General features: G+C 35.3%; 1 protein-coding gene across 1 annotated transcript in view; it reads right to left on the reverse strand.

Annotated features, from left to right (window-relative positions):
• Window positions 1-20,241, reverse strand: part of LOC121376522 (cadherin-related tumor suppressor-like) — a 152,424-nt gene that overhangs the window by 17,398 nt on the left and 114,785 nt on the right. The window contains exons 7-11 of the mRNA XM_041504417.1: window positions 7,294-7,477; window positions 4,933-5,183; window positions 3,925-4,112; window positions 2,914-3,534; window positions 143-2,387 (exon numbers count right to left, since the gene is read on the reverse strand). Coding sequence (XP_041360351.1) covers window positions 143-2,387; window positions 2,914-3,534; window positions 3,925-4,112; window positions 4,933-5,183; window positions 7,294-7,477 — 3,489 coding nt within the window. The remainder of the gene's footprint in view (window positions 1-142; window positions 2,388-2,913; window positions 3,535-3,924; window positions 4,113-4,932; window positions 5,184-7,293; window positions 7,478-20,241) is intronic.

Here is a 20,241-nt window from a genome sequence, read left to right on the forward strand (position 1 = left end):
GCCCACTGAGGACTCTACCAACAAAAATATTTATCATAATTTGAAACAGAATAATGATAAATACTTTCAAGTTTACTTTACGGTTGATTGCAACCACAGCATGCGAGTGTGTTGATGTCATGTAATGAGCCAGTTTACCCACCTGTTTCAGGAGGTGAACCCGAGTCTACAGCTCCAACCACGACACTGATGAAAAGCTCCTTTTCTCTGTCCAAGATCCCTTGCCCTGTTGTCTTTATGATGCCACTGTGTGGGTCAATTCTGAATCGTGAGCCTCCACTTCCTGAGAGTATCTTGTACACAAACTGACGGTTCTCTGGGAGCTTATCGTTATCAGTTGCCGAGACCTGTATTACAGAGGTATCTCTTGGAGAGTTTTCGCTGATGCTTGAATTATAGAGCTGTTGACTGAAAACTGGTGGATCGTTCGAGTCCTCCACACCGATGATCACCACACACTGGTCTGTGTCATTGCCATGGATGCTCCCCCAGTTCTTGGCCATCACAGTGAGGGTTATCTGTGGGGATGATTCATAATCAGGTCGTCTGGAAACATAAATGGTGCCCGTACGATGGTCAATCTGGAAACCTTTAAGATTACTGGAGCCAATCAGAAAGTAATAAACAATCCCATCAGTGCCATCATCCTTGTCTGAAGCAAAGACCTGACCAACTGTTGAATTCAGCGCTGTTGATTCATGCACTTCAAACCGGTATTGTGCTTGAGTAAACATGGGATAGAATTCATTCACTCCTGTCACATGTACATTCACCATGGCGACTGATTTCATGTTGGCAGAGCCCGGATTCAAAGCCATGATGGACAATTCGTAATTTTTGGTGACTTCATAATCAAGGTCTCCCTTGGCTCTAAGGATGCCAGAGTTCTGGTCTATAGAGAAGAGTGTCTTTACCTGCTCATTGTTACCCACAATGTTATAATGGATGACTGCATTGTCACCACTATCAGCATCATGAGCTTGTAGAGTGAAAAAGCTTGTTCCAGTTTCAGAATTCTCTGGGATGTATGCATCAAAAACAGATTTCATGAACAGTGGAGGGTTGTCATTAACATCCTGAAGAGATATAGTATAAATTACTGATGTTTCCTTGAACAGCAAACCCATATCTCGAGCTGTGATGTTCAGATAATGAATGGGAACAGTTTCAAAATCAAGTTCTTTTCCAACTTTTAAAACTCCACTTGTTTTTCCTATAGAGAACAAGGAATTATTATTTCCAGATGTAATAATGTATTTAACTTGTCCATTCAAACCAGTATCATCGTCTGTGGCCACTAGAGTATCAATTATGTATCCTACACCAATGTTTTCTCTAAAGCTCTTTCTGAAGACAATATTCTTGAATACAGGTGTATGATTGTTCACATCTGTAACAGAGAGATGCACAGGCACAGTAGATGACTGAGGTGGATTCCCTTTGTCTGTTGCCTTAACAATCAAATACACATCTTGACTTTTTAAACCAATGAGTGAGGATCTGACATAGACAACACCAGTGTCCTGCTGTACAGAGAAATACCTGGTTCCATTGCCACCAGAAATGCTATAGGATTTCTCAGCATTTATTCCAAAGTCTTTTGTATCTTCTGCCTTAACTTGAATAACTGGATCATTAACTGCTGAATTCTGGGGTACTGCCGAAAAGTATTCATCTTCCAGGAATATTGGAGGATGGTCATTGGCATCAACTATGGTGATGACGATTGTGGTCTCAGAAGACATCACTGGGGATCCCAAATCTGAAACAATGACATCCAGAGAGTGCCTGTTAGATGGTGAAGGACCTTCTGAGGTGTGAACGTAAGACATTGTCTGAAGAGCCAACAGTTTTCCTGAGTCTGCCTCGAGACTGAACAAATCTGATGGACGTTTGAGTGAGAAAATGAACCGGTTGTTGGGAGCTGAGACATCCTTATCAGAGGCCTTCAAAATGCCAATCACAGTGTTTGGATCTTGATGCTCCTGGAAGTCAAAACTCAATGAGTCACCTGAGAAAAAAGGTGCATTGTCATTTTCATCCTTTATGCGAATACTGACACGAGTGGATATTGTGAATGCTCCGTCGGTGACTTTTATTTCTGGGAAGTACCTCTGCTGCTGTTCAGCATTCAAGACCACTTTAGTAGTGATGTTACCACTAGTTGGATCAATTGCAAATTTGTCCATCTGGGAAGACAGTTTGTATCTTGGAACAGCATTAATTCCGATGTCTTTATCTGTAGATGTGATCTGGATGACGAAAGAACCATAAGGCATGTTTTCTGAAATTTCCACCTTGAACTGACGTGTGAATTTTGATGGGTTATCATTCATATCCAACACATGAACTTGAACAGTGCAGGTTGATGAACGTGAACGTGATCCCTGAAATAGAAGTAATATTTTGAATCTCATGTATCAAGTCAATAGTTGGTCAAATTGTATGTATTTATGTCACCCTTAAACAGCAATCACTTGAATATTACGGGAATTTCAGCATCAGTTATCACTTTTTAAACTTCTTTACTTTAATAAATATTTTACAAACTTTAAAATATACATCGATCCGGTATTTAAACATCTCTAAACTGTTGTCTGACATAAATAATTTTAAAAATATTTTACAGTTTATATTTAAAAAAATAATGTTGAGAATGCATTATGAAAAGTTTAATCTGCACTCAAGATCAAAATTTCAAATTCAGTCTACCTTTTCTATTATTATTTTTTTATTTATTAAATGCCACTTTCTGCAGATAAAATGTAAATACATAATTTGTAATTTAATTTAATTTTAATTTAATACACATAAAATGCTTTCTATTAAACCAACTAATTAATTTTTCTAGACTGCCTACCATGCTGAGATTTGATGCAGAAGCAATTCATAATGCAAACATTAAGAACTTACAAGATCTGCAGCTTGGACAATCAGATGGTAGTAGTCGTATCCTTCACGGTCCACAATGTTCCTGGTGGTGATGACCCCAGAACTTCGCCCGATAGTGAATGTGTTGTTTTTGTTACCACTCACGATGGAATACACCAACTTCCCATTGTCTCCTGAATCTGCATCTCCCGCGGCAACAACCACCAACATGCTGCCCTTGTCAACATTTTCTTTTATTGTTGTGTTGTACAGCAGCTGCTGAAAGCGTGGTGCATTATCATTGACATCAAGAACACGAACAGGAAGTTTCTTGTATGTAAACAAGGCAGGAGAACCCCCATCGTTAGCCTCAATCCAGAGATCAAGCGTCTGTGATGTTTCGTAATCAATGATGCCATAAACAGAGATGGTTCCATTTGAACGATGGATTGTGAATCCGCGATTGACATTTCCGCCAGCGATGTTATAAATGACTTCATTGGTTCGAGTTGTGGTGGCTTTCACTGTGGTTAAGATCTTATGAACAGGTGAGTTTTCGAGGATCTGAAGATTTGAGTCAAATGAGTTGAAGACAGGACGATGACTGTTGTTGACCAACATGGTGATTTTAACATTCACACTGTGGCTCAAAGGAGTGGTGCCCTGAAACACAGCAGTTTAAAAATAACTAAATTATTAAACATTATCCCCATAAGAATATTCACACAGAAAACAATTATAATTGCAGAACATTAAGGATACTGCACCAATGGTTTTGAAAAATAAGATACGAACTATATTATTAATTATTAGTATTTACAATATTCTAATTAAAAAATTATATGCACATCTTGAATAACTTTTTTTTTTTCAAACATTCTCCTAAAAGCTACCAGTGGATAAGACCATGAACACTGAAGATAGACATGGGATAAAATCAATATATGAAGTGTTCCACTAGGATCCTCCAATTTAAGTACACAATATCTTCATTTTAAAATCATGTTTATATTACAAAAGAACTCTAAAATAGTTTTAAAGACAAACATTTACCTGATCGGATGCTGTCACTTGGAAGTGATAGGAAGCCGAAGATCCGCTAAGTCGTTGAGCGGCAGTGATCACACCAGTGTTAGGGTTAATCTGGAACTTATTGGCATCCGTTCCTGACAATGAATAGGTCACCTTTCCATTGCTGCCCACATCGGGATCAACAGCCGTAACACCAAGAACAAAGTCTCCTGAAGACAAAAAATAGAAATGATTACATACACTAATTCATTAATAGTGAAATTCCTCTAAACCAGACACCTACAACAAACTACAGAAAGGGGTGTCTGTTTTAGAAAGGTCTTGTTCTGTAATGCTATTTATAATGGGACTGACAAAAACATCCAGTTTTGAGCGAATTGTGGTTTGCAGAGGGTCCAGTTTTGAGGGAATTGTGGTTTGCAGAGGGTCCAGTTTGAGGGAATTGTGGTTTGCAGAGGGTCCAGTTTTGAGGGAATTGTGGTTTGCAGAGGGTCCAGTTTTGAGGGAATTGTGGTTTACATAGGGTCCAGTTTTGAGGGAATTGTGGTTTGCAGAGGGTCCAGTTTTGAGGGAATTGTGGTTTGCAGAGGGTCCAGTTTTGAGAGGAATTGTGGTTTGCAGAGGGTCCACTTTTGAGAGGAATCACTGTATATTTTATTAACACATTTATCTCGTACTGTAAAAATATAAATGAAAAACAAATAAAATACAACTTACATCTTGCTGTTTGAATGGATAATAATTTAATGTAAACCATTTAGGAAAGCTTTTTGACAGAGTTATAATTTCAATTTTTCTGCTAATAATCATGGACAGCTTTTTAACTATACAAGAATTTGCAATATGGCTAGCTTGTCAACACTTGGAACTAATTTAGCATTTACAAAAGAAGATAAGATAAAAAAACCCTCAAAAGCTGTGGATGAACGGTGCAAGAAATTAACATCATCCACTGTATTGAATCAAGCTCTTAGTTCATGTCAGGTTGACCTTACCCAAAACACAAACAGAAGCAATTTCATTTTGTACCTGTGTTTGTTGGGTCTAAAATCACTCTTGCATAACCCTGCTGCTCAAACTGTGGTGCATTATCATTGGCGTCATCAATATAGATCGTGACATCGGTAGAGGCCGACTGAGGTGGGATTCCCCTGTCCGTTGCTATGACGACTAAATGGTATTCATCATATTCTTCCCGGTCAAGACGTCCAAGAGTAACGATGACTCCAGAATCTGGGTGTATTGTGAAACGCTGTCCTTTACTATCAGCCAAACTGTAACTGAAATAAAATATTTAAAATATTTATTAACTGGCCCAATAAAATTGTAAATGAAATGGAATTTTAAGCTGCAATTAGAAATTTATGCTTGCTATAATATTGCATGATTTATTTACGCTTATATGTAAGAACTCAAGGCTGAAGATGTGGGATGAAAAAGTGTTCTTTTAATTTAGAAGTGTCCTTACTATCTAGCAAAACAAGTTCTTATATTACTTTGCCTAAATTATTATTTTTTAACTGCCCCACTTTGCAGTTATATTAGGCTATATATGGCCCTAAAACGATACTGTTTTCACATAAGCTGAACTAACTTAAAATTATTTAATATAAAATTGCACTTATAGACCTGTGATTATATTTTTGTGCATATATATATTGGCTTTACAGTTGACCTTTACTAACAAATGTTTACTAAATTCTTTACTTCAACAGTGTATGGTACTTGGTGAACTATCATGTTGACATAGTAAAAAATAAATTTCCCCTAAATTCAAATATCCGACAACAAAAGAGTTAGTATGACAATAACTAGGTCCGCATTTATCATGGTAACTGTTATTACTGCAAATCCAAAGGAATTATCCATTATCAGTCGACTACTTAAAGTCTGGGCTGGGCCTGAATGTGGTCCATAAAATAGATATTAAGGTGCATAACGCATTGATAAAATTGTCTGGTAGTGTAAGATGGCCGTCAGCTGGGTGCAACCACCCATGTGTCGAGTTCAATACAAATAAATGACGCAAGGATATACTCATGAATTGCATGGTAATACAGAAAGCAGACAAGCCATTCAGGTATGAATGTTATCCATGATCCACAAACTGTCAGTTTGTTGAATAATGCATAGTGAATCAGCAAAAGAAAGTTGAAAATGCACTGTAATTGACTTTTTGTGATGTCAACTTCCAGTGCTTTATAAGCCAGTAAATTAAGCCATGTTAAAAGAAGTTTGACGTAGACGAAGTCTTTAATCATAGACGGTTGTGACAATTGTTATCCAGATAAGAGTACATGGCTCTAATAAATAAACATATACCTTTAAAAACATGACTACCAATTTTTACTTTAAATACCAGAAAGGCTACATAACATATACTTTTTCCACAGTCATAAAAACTAAACTTGTTATTGTAATTGTTCAAATGAATGCAATTTAAGGTTCAAGCATACTGTTCTAACATACAATGAATTAGAAAATCTCTTATAATTAATTAGAAGCATGTTATATCTTATATGTATTTTCAGCAACATCTATTTAGATGCACTTTTCCAGATATGGAGCATGGTGTAATGTCTACAGCACAGTTTGTTTTTGTTTAACGACACCACTAGAGTATAGTGATTAATTAATCATTGGCTATTGGATGTCAAACATTTGGTAATTCAGAGGAAACCCACTACATTTTTTCATTAACTGCAAGGGATCTTTTATATGCACTTTCCTACAGACAGGAAAGCACATACCATGGCCTTTGACAAGGTGTAGTGCACTTAGTAGAGAGCTGAGTACAAAACGATCCTTGCGAGGCAGATCATAAGTTATGTAGAAAGAGGGTTTGGGAATACAGATTAAAAGAAGCAATGAAAACTGTTAAAAAGTCCTTGTGTATTATATTATAAATGGAATCAGTCCAAAATCTCAGAAATGAAGGAAGGAAGGAAATGTTTTATTTTAATGACGCACTCATTTTATTTACGGTTATATGGCGTTGAACAGATATTGAGAGAGGAAACCCACTGTCACCACTTCATGGGCTACTCTTTTCGATTAGCAGCAAGGGATCTTTTATATGCACCATCCCACAGACAGGGTAGTACATACCAGGGCCTTTGTTACACCAGTTGCGGAGCACTGGCTGGAACGAGAAATAACTCAATGGGCCCACCGACGGGAATTGATCCTAGATCAATAGTGCATCAGGCGAGCGCTGTACCACTAAGGTAAGTCCCGTCCCCCCCCCCCCCCTCAAAAATGAAAAAAACATACAACCTAGACATTAGTTTAGTCATAAAACCGAATCAGCATCTCGGAATTTATGAATACATACTCAGTCTTTGGATTAGCTAAATCATAAAACTCAGAATCTCAGAAATGAGTACATACACAATTTGGGCATTGATTCCTTCATCAATGTCCGATGCCTTGACCACAAGGACCTCGGTGCTGGCCGACTTCCCTTCCATCACGTGACCTGTGTACGAGCCCCCATTCTCAAACACTGGAGCGTGGTCATTGACATCCTGTACCATGACATTGATGGTGCCAGTACCAGTCAGTCGTGGGTTGCCTGTAAGAATAACATAGAAAAAGATCACAGTACTGTTGAAAAGAACAAATATGCTACACAGAACATGAAATAATTATTGATTAAACATCGTGATTCACATTTTCTTCTTGGTTGGATAGTGGTTATGAAATTACATAGGCAGCCACCATAGTGAGAAATGTAAAAAAGATTTTAAAAAAAAAGTTAATCACTATAGAAGGGATTTGCACGAAAGAGGTCAGTATATAAAATATTTCTTATGCTGTTTTGTTAAAAAGTTAATTATGAGGTGGTGGTAGCAATAATGTGCCAGGGGTCATCATAAAATATTAATTCATTTCATTTTATTTTATTTCCAATGGAGTCGAAATATTGTATCATGTCATACCGGTAAATGGTTTTTAATTTTTTTTATATATAATACAATTTATCAAATAATAATGGTAGCATATCCAATGTAATCAAAGTATGTGATGTGTTTTAGAAAACATACTTTCAGAATTCAATAATAACCTCTGTGTCTGTAAATATCACAACTTTAATAATGACAATTCACAGTGCATTACTGGAATATGAAACTGCTGGAATGGTTCACATGACACAGCACTATTTACTCTCAACGACATGAATGTTCATTAACAGATAAAGGTATCTTTTTGATTGGTACAGTCCACCACTCAGTGTGTACAAAGTACTGCATGCAGTAAATATTAGGCCAAATATTTTTTTAAATTTGGTCTACTATAACCTGCTGAATTGATTGGAAAGTTCATTTTTGTAATGAATATTTAAATTATTACAAATTAAATTAATAAGTATTCTGTGAAATTAAATGTCTCGGCTGCTATAAAATGTTTCAGTGCACTGTGATGAACAATCAATTGTGCAACTATAAACCAAGTTTCATTGACCTAGGAATTATATAGTTTGTGAGAAACTTATCTAAATGCGAAATCTGATGCCACTGCTGCCTCTACAGACATTGGACAAAATACCCAGATCTCTCCTTTTTAACTTCATAACGATGAGACAAAAAGGAAGAAAAGAAAGAGAATAAAGGAACTTTTGGAAATTTGGGATGATAGAAATTAATCAGTATGTTTCATTAGTCAGATCACACAAAACATTATTTTAAAACCTTGGCCTTGTATGACAATTAGTCTTGTGGTACTTTCAAGTGCTAATGGTCTATCAGCATATTACTAATGAAGCAACATATATAATGAAATCACTGATTGAAATAAAGTGTGCATTAGTGTGGTTCGTCCTTAATTAGGCCCTTAGGTATAGCACTTATATAGCTTTTATACTTAAATAATAAAATAATTAACCAGGAATTTTTATTTAATGATACCTGAGCATATTCTGAACTATGGCTAATTAGTGCCATAAAATACAATTTTTATGATGTGGTCCTTGAGTAGAAAGGAAAAACTTGCTGCAGCCAAAAATGCTATTCCTACCAAAGACTTGACTTATGGTTTTACTTGCATGTTCAGAACAAATTGTTGTCATAAGCGCAAGTGTTGGCTCTTCTGTCCATGACAGAAAGAGGGAAGGGGGGTGGAGATGGGGGTGGGAGAAGGCAGGACAGCTTGCACTGGCAGGTGCAAGGGAGAACAGGCAGTCTGACCATGGTCGGTAACGGGTGGGGTGATCTACCAAAGAGGAGCAAGAGATCCTTAATAGATTTTCCAGAGACAGGAAAGCAATTGGTATACCAATCATGAGACACTGCTTGGGCCAGGGCCCTGTTCCACGAAGTCATCTTAGCCCTAAAATTACCTTAGGCACATAGCTACCCTATGCACTTAAGTTGATCTTAGGACTAAGATCGCTTCGTGGAACGGGGCCCAGGACAGTAACCTGTTGCTATATAACCTATGACTTGATGTACCTCAAGCAAGTGAGATATACCACAGAGCTACATCTCAAGCATAATTAACAATGATGCCAAAAGTTCATTATTGCTGGGTCATTCTCGTCTGTGTATTAAAAAAAAATACCATCCAGCTATAAATCTGATTGGAAGCATATGCTACACACACATAAAATGATAACACATTTCATCAAACGTTTTCGCACAGAGTAAAGGTTATAAACACACCTCCAGCATGTATGATACTAGCTAGGTGGAAAGAACATTTGATAAGAATGATAAGACCCAAACATAACTGTGTGTTTCCCATCCCTGGCACACATGTCTGCCAACTGATATCTGCTGCTAGTGCAGACACAAGATACAGTAACAACTGTACATAGCATACAATCTTTAAACAAAATTATAGCTTTTTTGATGTGACATGGCAGACTGAAGATACACAGGGAAGTATATTAGAAGTTGTGCAATACCACTGTAGAGATAAATACACAACTGGAAAGAGTAGATTAACACATGCTGATAAAATCGAGTAGAGAGAGAGACAGACAGATGGATATAGAGACACAGACACACAAAGAGACAAAAAAGTACCAGAGACAGAAACAGACAGAGACATGTTAAAGTTTGTTTTGTTTAACAACACCACTAAAGCATTGGCTGTTGGATGTCAAACATTTAGTAATTGCTGACACACAATCTTCAGAAGAAACCTGCTGCATTTTTCCATTAGCAGCAAGGGATCTTTTATATGCTGTTTACCTTAAAAAGAGAAACACACAAAAAAGAAAAATGTGACAAAGAGAGACAGTGTAAGACAGGCAAACGAGAGAGAGAGAGAGAGAGAGAGAGAGAGAGAGAGAGAGAGAGAGAGAGAGAGAGAGAGAGAGAGAGAGAAGAGAGAGAGAGAGAAATGAGAGAGAGAGAGAGAGAGAGAGAGAGAGAGAGACAGAGGGTTTTTTTCTCTCTCAGGAATTCAGAATTTAGATAAACAGAAAAATTCTCCTTCTGCAAAATGTTAGCTGCCTTGAATTAATTTAAGAGTTGGCAGACACAAAAAGCAGCAGTGGTGTTTGCCACTTCATATTATTTTCAAGCGACAACGGCAGCTGATGCTGTATGTCTGCTGCAGCGTGTCTGCTATGTTAATGTACAACAGCTCGAGAGAGAAGTTACATGATGACACGCAACCATGTGATGCAGCAAACAAAGCCTGGCAAATCTTTGTTATCAAAACAATCCACAAATACTTGCATCTTGTTTTATAGGCAAGTCACAGACAAGTAGTTTTTTACAGTTACACCGGCATCCAAGAAGCTGTTTTATCGACAATATTTTGCATTTTCTAAATTATTTTGTCATTTCCAGTACTATTTTGGAATAACTTATGGGAACATATATTTACATGATATGACACCTAGAACATATGACTTAAGACTAAAGAAAAGAATACTCATATACGCTGTCAGTTTGAATTCATGAAAATAGAATGTCTGCATACAGCAAAATCATAAAAGGGACTTGTTTGTGGATAATGGATCTTAACAAACACAAACACATGCACACAATTTGTATGTCATACCAAAAAATATCCTAACCCCACAGATGATATAAATCAAAACTTTTCATCACAATATCTAGGAAGGAATAAAACACATTGTGCTTACAAACCAGTAACCTTGATCAGATTACATTGTATAATAGATAATAAATATGCTGTCTCATAAATCAGAAGAATCTCAACTGAAATCTGCATTCCCCAGAGACTGTATAAAAATATGACATTTAGAATACGACCATCCCAGCCATGTGGATGTTTCATTCACCTGGTAGTGATGTAATATGATTTTATTGATGAGTTCTGCAGAACATTTTCCCACACAACAGAGAAGCTAAATGCATGTTCTGGAGGATGGAATCCACTATGAAATGTTTTAATTATAAACACTTGTGCCAAATATTGGTTTTAGTACTTGCACATGTTAGTTTGTGCTGCAGCTGTCTTGCATGAGGTGCAACAAGGTACTTCAAATGTCTTATAGAATGTAAGAATACTGAAAATTAATATTTAATGGTTTTGCAACCAGATGGTAATAGTGAATAATTATTTAACTGTTTTAACAACACCAGGGAACAATTTTAATCAATAATTAATTACATATCTATTGCAACTGTGATATGGATTAGCACATAATAAAAAAAAAACCTCTGTTAATTTTCCCACATAGGCTTCTCTTACTTGATTAGCAGAAGAAAACAAAATTCATATGAACTTCCTCCATACCATGATTATGACACGAAATATTTAACTATTACATATGTCTACAAATAAGCAACAAAAATGTTCTTTTGTATATCTCACAAAAAAGAAACAAACATACATATAGTCCACTAAAAGGCAAAGAAGCAAACAAAACTCACATGCTACCTATACTTTAGCATTTGATGGCAAAAGACTACCATACTACAACCTACTTCTGTTATTACTTGTAACAACATACATCATCCTTTTCTGATGAATATGAATTGTGAATCATTAATATTATGACCATTGCTTTTTTCACATAAAATAACAGTGAGCTATAGGGCTGCCAAATAACACTGTGCAAAGATAAATGTAATTACCAAACATTTCAAATTACGGTTCGGTAAGCATGCAATGACATCAAAAAGTGCAAACCACTAGATAACAAGTAAATAGAGATCAAGATAACAATTTCAGCAGTCTCTGTCTTATAAATATAGTTCTTCATGTCCAAATCTATTATCATGATCAATTCAAATAAATATAAACTAATTCCTTTGAAAGTACAAAACACAATATAACATTTGTTAAAAGGTACAAAAACCCAACATTCAACTATTTTTAGCACAGCTTTACGATTTATTAAACCTTTCTGAAACTATTTCTTTTAGATACTATCACTCTGATGCTATAAATTTCAAAAAGAAAAAACTCCATCACAACTAAATCAAACTCAGCATAGAGGCAATAACCCTTTGAAAGCAGAGTTACGGGAAAAAAGCCTCAAATTAAATGACATGCATCAGTTGTTATTATGGAACACTACGCTGTCTGCTGTAATCATTTGGCAAAAAACGAACGATTCCACTCAGTCACATTAGAAGCATTCACCGTTCCAAACAGATTTCACACCAAGTCTTAATACATAACTTGTGGCAAAAAAATTAAAAAGAAAGAAAAAATTCACCTTGCATTTGGCTTCACACTTACATGTTTCCAGTTTATTAGGTAACTAATTTACCATTGGTAAAGAACTTGCAGTGATTTTTGAGGATTAAAAAAGAAAAATGTATTTAATTTCGGAATAATTGTGAAGTCCACACCATAGTAACGAACATATATTTTTTTTAAAAGAAAAGAATAATTGTGCGCTTCATTTAGTTTCACATTTGTAACATGGAAGTTTCCACTTTGTTAGGTAACCAATCTACCATTGATGAGCAATTTACAGTGAAGATTATATTAAAAAATAAAAACTGATTTAATTTAGTTTCAGCCAAGTATTATGTTCACACCACAATACTGAAGATTTTTTAAAAATGAAAAAAAAGAGAATTTTTTTTTTTTCCATTTAATTTCACATTTAAAATGAAGTTTTCACTCTATTAGGTAACTAATCCACCATTGGTATACAGTCATGAATATGCACAAAAAAATAAAATCATAATTGAAAAAAAAGTCCAGAGAAAGTCTTCTGCAAAAGAAAAAGGAATGCTGAACAATATCCAATTTTTAATACGGACATTGCTACCATCAGGATACTTTTTTTTTTATTAGCAGCAATGGGTGTTTTACATTTTCATTGCCATATTCTTGAAATACCAGCTGTAGACCATTGGTTGGAACACTAAGAATCCAACAGGAAAATCAAATGATCCTGATTTTAACTGCATTTCTGACAGAAGCTCTATTACTGAGAACTGTTCCAGAATTGATCAGTTGATGAGGGGAGGGAGAGGAAGTTCAAGATAATTTTTAATTTACCCACCACCAACATATGTTTGTTTTATTTTAACCATACATGCTAAGAAAAAAAATGCCATCCCACCAGCCATAAAAAAAAATAAAGATGCCTACCTGCACCATCATCTGATTAATTCTGGAATAGCCCTAAGCTACACTCCCCTCCACCAACTCTAATAGACAAACTTTAATCTCAACACCATCTCAGATTTTGTTTTCTTTCTATGGCAGAAATATCCTTAAGTTAAATAAAAATGGTTCCCTGCTCTCTTTTTTTTCCATCCTGTTCGTGCCATTTGATGAAAATGCTGCAAACCCCAGCTGAGGAGTTGGAAATGCACCAAGGCTAATCTAGAGATATAGCAAATGTTTCTCCAGCTGGTAACAGTAGGTAAAATAGATTAAGATTACTAAAGCAATAAACAGTGAAGTCAGGGCATCCCTAGCACATGGAAAGCCAGACAAAGCAGCCATATTTATTATATTTAAATATAGATGAACAATTCTCATATCTGTGAGACTGAGGCTATTCTAATTCATCTGTCCCAGATATTTTGGGGACTCATTTCCTTCAGTGGGGTTATCCATGTCTAATACATTATTACATGTCTACCAAAGACCATGATATGTGCTCTCCAATCTGCAGGCAACAGCATCTATGAATTAAAGATCTCTTGCTTCCAATTAATAATGAAAAGAACCACATCAGTAGTGAGTTTCTTTTTTTATTCCCTGGACTAAAAGTCCCACTACCACAACTACCACTAACTAAGTGCTGGGGTGTCCTTACATATTTTTGGGGTAACTGTTGTCAACGCAAGAAAAAGGATCAAGATATTTATGATCCAAATACATGTACTAAAGAATATATACGGTAACAATTTACTTTTTTACCACATTTGGAAACTCTGCGATGAAAACAGTAAATATATAATATTCAAATAATATAGATATTTTTCAAGTAATATAGATATTTTTCAAGTAATTTAGGCCAGAGTGCCGAGTCCCAATTCTAAACAGCTTATAAACTGTGTGATGTCATAAATGTATCTGATCTAAAGTTAATGCTCATGTGATGACAAAATATGAACCTCTGATCTACTGTTTATAAACAATGCTTTGGTGGTGAAAAACAAAATCATCAACAGAAAGATTCACTTCACACATATGTCAACACATGCAAAGTATATTTCATAAATACATTATTATTATCAAATCATCATTAAAGCACAGATGCAAAAAAGAAAGGCCCTGAAGGTTTCTAAAACAAATAATATTTTCCTAACACATCAGAAAACAACTACAGTTACAACATCAACATGAGCCGATTTCAACTGATAACAGTAACATCCCCATTCCAAACATTACTAAACTCCCAGCAATTTGATAATCCTTTATCACCGAAAATGAATTTGAGAGAGAAAAATGTCAGCAGATAGATTTTTTATACCACACAGCTGGTAGTAGCAAGCATCAGCTAACTTTCAAAGAAATTCTGATAGCATCAAGAGTGAGCCATGGATATTTTTTCAAGAAGATTTATCATATACGTATTTTGGAATTTTTTCCCTAAGCAACCTCCAGCAGTGCATTGTTGACAGAGAAATCTTTTGAAGTGATATTGAGTTTTATGCTTGAAGATATTGGTGACAGAAAGGAGAATTTAAAAATTATTATGACTGATATTGAGATAAACATTTGGATGAAACAATACTTAATTTATATGGATTAGATTTGTTTTATGTGTATGCTAGGCAATTAACTAACCAAATCATAATTTTGTAAAAATGGCTTTATATATTCCAAAGGAACTGAACCAAAATGCATGGAAATACAGATATAATAACTTCACATGGTGTAAAATTAATTTCGAAATCTAGGGCATTTATCTGTCTATCTACCTATTAATATTAAATCTGTCTGATATTAATATAAGCTTCTTTCACAAATAAATGCTACAAAACTTCCAATAATAATCCTAACTCGTAGAGTACAAGAACATCTTTATTAACACTTACACATGTATCTGTAAACAAAGGACATTTCAAATACCTTTGTATGAAGGTTCTAGTGTACAATGTTAACATCACTATGTGCCAGAGGACTAGTAAACCTGTTCTAGCAACCACCTCTTTTAAAAAAACATCATAGTATTTAATTTCATATCAGGCAAATTATTAATTTTTTAAATTGAATATATAATCATCTGTCTTTTGATGTTAAATAAAAAATATAAAAATCCAAAATCAATTTAATATACATGTATTACACTTTTAACTGACCCTATATTAAAGCAGGCATATCACTTAATATAGTATACAGGGATTTGATACCTATTTTAAAATAAATGCTAAAATGATCTTAAAATGTTGAAATTTCTATATAATATCTAAATATAGGTCATTTGTTTAGCATTTTAGATCCAATTCAATCTATACTGTGACACTTATTTTATCACCCACAAGTACAAAAGCTTAAATAAGAAAAAAAACCCTAAAAATTCATATCCATGAGTATAAACTGACCTAACATGAACAACCACCTATCATACCTGAAACTCCCTTTAAGTAGGTGCCCAACATATACAGGTTTTATTGCAGTTATAACTGTCTGCTGTTCTTCAGAGTTTATTTTATCACACATTGTTTGTCTTACTGCCCGGTATTGTCATGGTAATGAATTCTAATTAGTGTTGGCAATCAGGAGACTGGTACACGCCACATGTACATTAACTGGTTTGTTCCACCCATATCAGTCTGGCTCCAAGGTAACAAGTTCATCTTGATAGCCTGTTATCTTGATAACATTCTGCATATTTCGGAGTTGTGTCTGCAATCAATGTTGACACAGCTGGACAAGAACAATCCACTGTGGTGTGCATCACTAATAGTGGACAATTTGCCTCATTACTAATGAACAAGAAGTCAATTCTTGTCAAGTGGGGTTTTTTTTCCTTCTTTTCTTTCTGACTGGCATCATTGGTATAGTGGTTAAAAGCCATTGCACTTGAGGATGGTAGGCAATAAGTTTGCATCACAGTATCAACTAAGGTTTCTACACCAGCTTGTTTTTTCCCCATCCCAACAATCAGGGCTCACCCTGGATCAAAAATACCTGTAGCCAAAATATTAGCCAAATGGAATTTTTATTGAAAATGCTTTAGCCAAATTTGTTTTACGCAGTACTGTATAGAGTATTTATATATGAATATAAAAATGTATCTTTTTCAGCTAATTGTGTACAAACTGGAATAAATGGGAATAACAAAACCTTAATGGGGGTAGGGGTTGGGATGGGGTTAAGCAATATCTTCAGAGTCTGAAGCCAGTACCCCATACACCCGCTCCCACTTCTAAGGCCTCTGACATTAAATTAACAAACATACAGAAATATGGGGGTGGGTGGATGTTTATGGATGGTGTTGTTTTTTCTTTCTTCCTTTTTTCCCAAATAAATATTTGAGAGCTTTTTTTTGTTTTTTTGTTTATATAGAACTCATTATTTCTTTAAATAGCAATCTTTATGTTATTGTCCGAACCAAATGGTTAACAACTACGAAACATTACTCTCCTACCTTTAATTTCCGTTAGATTTCCTCCAAAGTTTGTCCAGACACAAATCTTGAAAAAACCATTACAATGACACAGATTCCACATACCAGATGATAACCATGTCACCTATATCGACTTCGCTGAGAGCGCATAGGGAAAAAAGCATGTAATTTTGTATCAGCTGCCATTTTGACTTTTTATGGAATATTCTTCAAGAGGGGTGAAAGCCTCCAAAGTATGTGACACAATTAATATGAAATCGATGATCTCTAGTGGTATCATTAAAATAATAATAATAATAATTTAAAAAAATAATAATAATATGACGTCATCACGTTTGCTTTTATATCATAACATGTTATGACGTTGTTAGATTAAGTCCTATCCTATTAAGGACTATGCAGTGTTGTTAGTTTTAAATCACTGGCAGGATTCTGCAAGTAAGGTTTTTATTGGTGGATATGAGCTCCAACTGGCTGGTGTTAGATCCACATGTAATAGTGGAGCTAATTTTAATTAGATTGTTTGGTTCAAAGATTTTACAAATTAAAAATAACAAGTTACAGATATTCCAGACATTGCTGTGATAATGTTGAATGAATGCCGTTAAAATTAATAACTGTGATTATTAAAATAAGCAAACATAAGGCCTACGCTGTATTCTGCATGACACCGTTTCTCATTACCGGTTGCGAGATCGCTATAACGCTAATTGAATATTTGGTAGTATTATTTGAGGTGTTGGATAGATTATGTATCCATTTGTTCACATCAGAAGACAGAAGATGGCTTATCCAAAATTTTAGCCACTTGCAAATTTTATTAGCCATTTTTTGTAAAAATTAGCCAATGGCTAATTTGGCTCCCGACAGCGCGAGCCCTGAACAATGCCCCATGGTCATGGTACGTGCTGTCCTGTCTCTGGGAAAGTGTATATCAAAGATCTCTTGATGCTAATTGAATAATGTAGCATGTTTCTTCTGAAGACTACATGAGAGCATTATCATATGTATGACATCCAACAGCCAATGATAAATCAATCAATGTGCTCTAGTGGTGTCATTAAACAAAACAAACTTTTAACTCATTAAACTGTTCTGAAAAGACAGCCCAGATAAAATTCTGTTCTCATCTGTTTGAGGTCTTAGATAAAAGTACTACCAGTGTTCATTGATCCAAGATTAAAATACAAAATTATAACTTGACATCAAACCATTTCTCAGACACACCGTCTTTACCAATTCAATATGCATTCTCTTTCTTTTTGAGCTTTGTTTTGAAGTAAGATTTATAACCAGCCAGTAATGCAATGATTTGCCTTCCAATCAAGCAAGGCCTCATTAAATTAGAGTTAACAGAATTATCTGGATAAGCTAACACTGGAGTTGTCCCAGCCTGAGGGTCTTGTTTACACTGGGTCATAAATCTGTTACTGTGTTTGAACTACACATTTATACAAGAACTCAACAGCCAGAGGAAACGACTTTTCAAGCAATAGGTTCAAGCAGAACTTGCTTACCAGAAATCCAAACAGTTTATTTTCACAGTTCAAGTGTTTATCTTCAAATGCTTGAATATATTTTCGGAATGCACAGATGGAGAGAAAAGTATTTCTCTTTTTTAATGAAATTAGACTGGTACAGTGAAAATTGGAGGGTGGTGTGGGTAGTTAAATGAATGAGTAATATTTTCACTGGTGTAGCCAGAGGTAGAGCCATGGGGACCATGTGTCCCCTTCCCCTCAATCACATCTTTTACCGGTAGTTTATACTTTCTGGTCCCCCATAACACCAGTGTTCTTGCTGGGTAAAAATTTAGGTGGGGTGTGTGACCCCCCTAATTTGAAATCCTGCTGTGCCAATGAATATTTTGAAAATTAAGTTACTTAACTATTGCACAATGATGGTTAAAAAAAAAAAAAAAAAAATCTTCATCTAATGAAATTAATAAAAATAATTATATCGCAGTTTCATAAAAAGTTTTTATTAATTTTCTTTATCAAAGGAAGTTTATTAATTTTTCTCTATCATATCTGCACAATAAGTTATTAATTTTCTTTATCATCCTTGCAGCTACATGTAATACTCTTGATACTCTTCACATGAGCTCTCCCTGAGGCTGCTGATCTGGCCATGTCTACCATGATACAGCTGTTGACAGATCATCTCAACACCTCCATACAGATCTCCTTCTGTTTGGGTAAATCCTCCCCCACAGGCAGGCTGCACCAGCCACATGGCCTCTTAAAACTGTCAGGACTGCACAGACTGACACAAGCAGAATGAACCATTAATTCAAGCTACCAGCTTTGACAGGTGATATCAAATAATAATTATATAGAAGGACTTCATTTAAACAAAAATAAATAGTAAAAATATGCCTTTAACATTGAAAAACCCCACCCCACAAAATATTCCCATATAAACAAAAAACAACAACACAAAATGTAGAATGGTATTTTTTACAATTATGTTTTAGATATAGGGGCAAGATGTAACCCAGCAGTAACAACTAGTGTAACAAAGGCTATGGTACGTATTATCCTGTTTGTGGGGATACTGCATGTAAAAGATCTCTTGCTGTTAATAAATAGAAAAGAATAGCCCATGGAGTGGCAGCAGTGGGTATCCTCTCTCATTATCCGTAACCATATGCCCAACAGAATATAACTGTAACTAAAATGTGTCAAATAAAACACTTCTTTCTTCCTTTTCTTTTTTTAGACGTCTACTGACCCGTAGCCCAGTGGTAAAGCATTCGCTTGATGCACAGTCGGTCTAGGATCGATCCCCGTCGGTGGACCCATTGGGCTATTTCTCTTTCCAGCCAGTGCTCCACAACTGGTGTAACAAAGGCCGTGGTATGTGCTATCCTGTCTGTGGGATGGTGCATATAAAAGGGTGTACAGACAATTGCTCACTGGACAATACCTCACCAGACAATTGCTCACTGGACAACTGCTCACCAATAAAGTGAGAAATAGGACATTTGCTCACCACAATTGCTGATTAATAAAATTTTATTTTAGGTTATGGTATGTGTGTGTAAATGGTTGGGTGGGAGTGGGAATCTCTGATAAATAAATAAATAATATAACAAAATTAATTCTAAATCAACTATATTTTAAATAAGTTCAGCACATCAGTTCAGCACAGAAATGTCAATTAAACACCTTTAAATAAAATAACAAAATTAATTCTAAATCAACTATATTTTAAACAAGTTCAGCACATCAGTTCAGCATAGAAATGTCAGTACAAGAGTTCTTGAACAGCATATTATAGTTCAGCACAATCGAATATTGTGGGAGATATTCCAAATGAAATCTTCCAGTCCCTGTTGCCTTCTAAAAATTCTGTTATTTTTT

The sequence above is a fragment of the Gigantopelta aegis genome, chromosome 6, assembly GCF_016097555.1.
Source record: "Gigantopelta aegis isolate Gae_Host chromosome 6, Gae_host_genome, whole genome shotgun sequence".
NCBI lineage: Eukaryota > Metazoa > Mollusca > Gastropoda > Neomphalida > Peltospiridae > Gigantopelta > Gigantopelta aegis.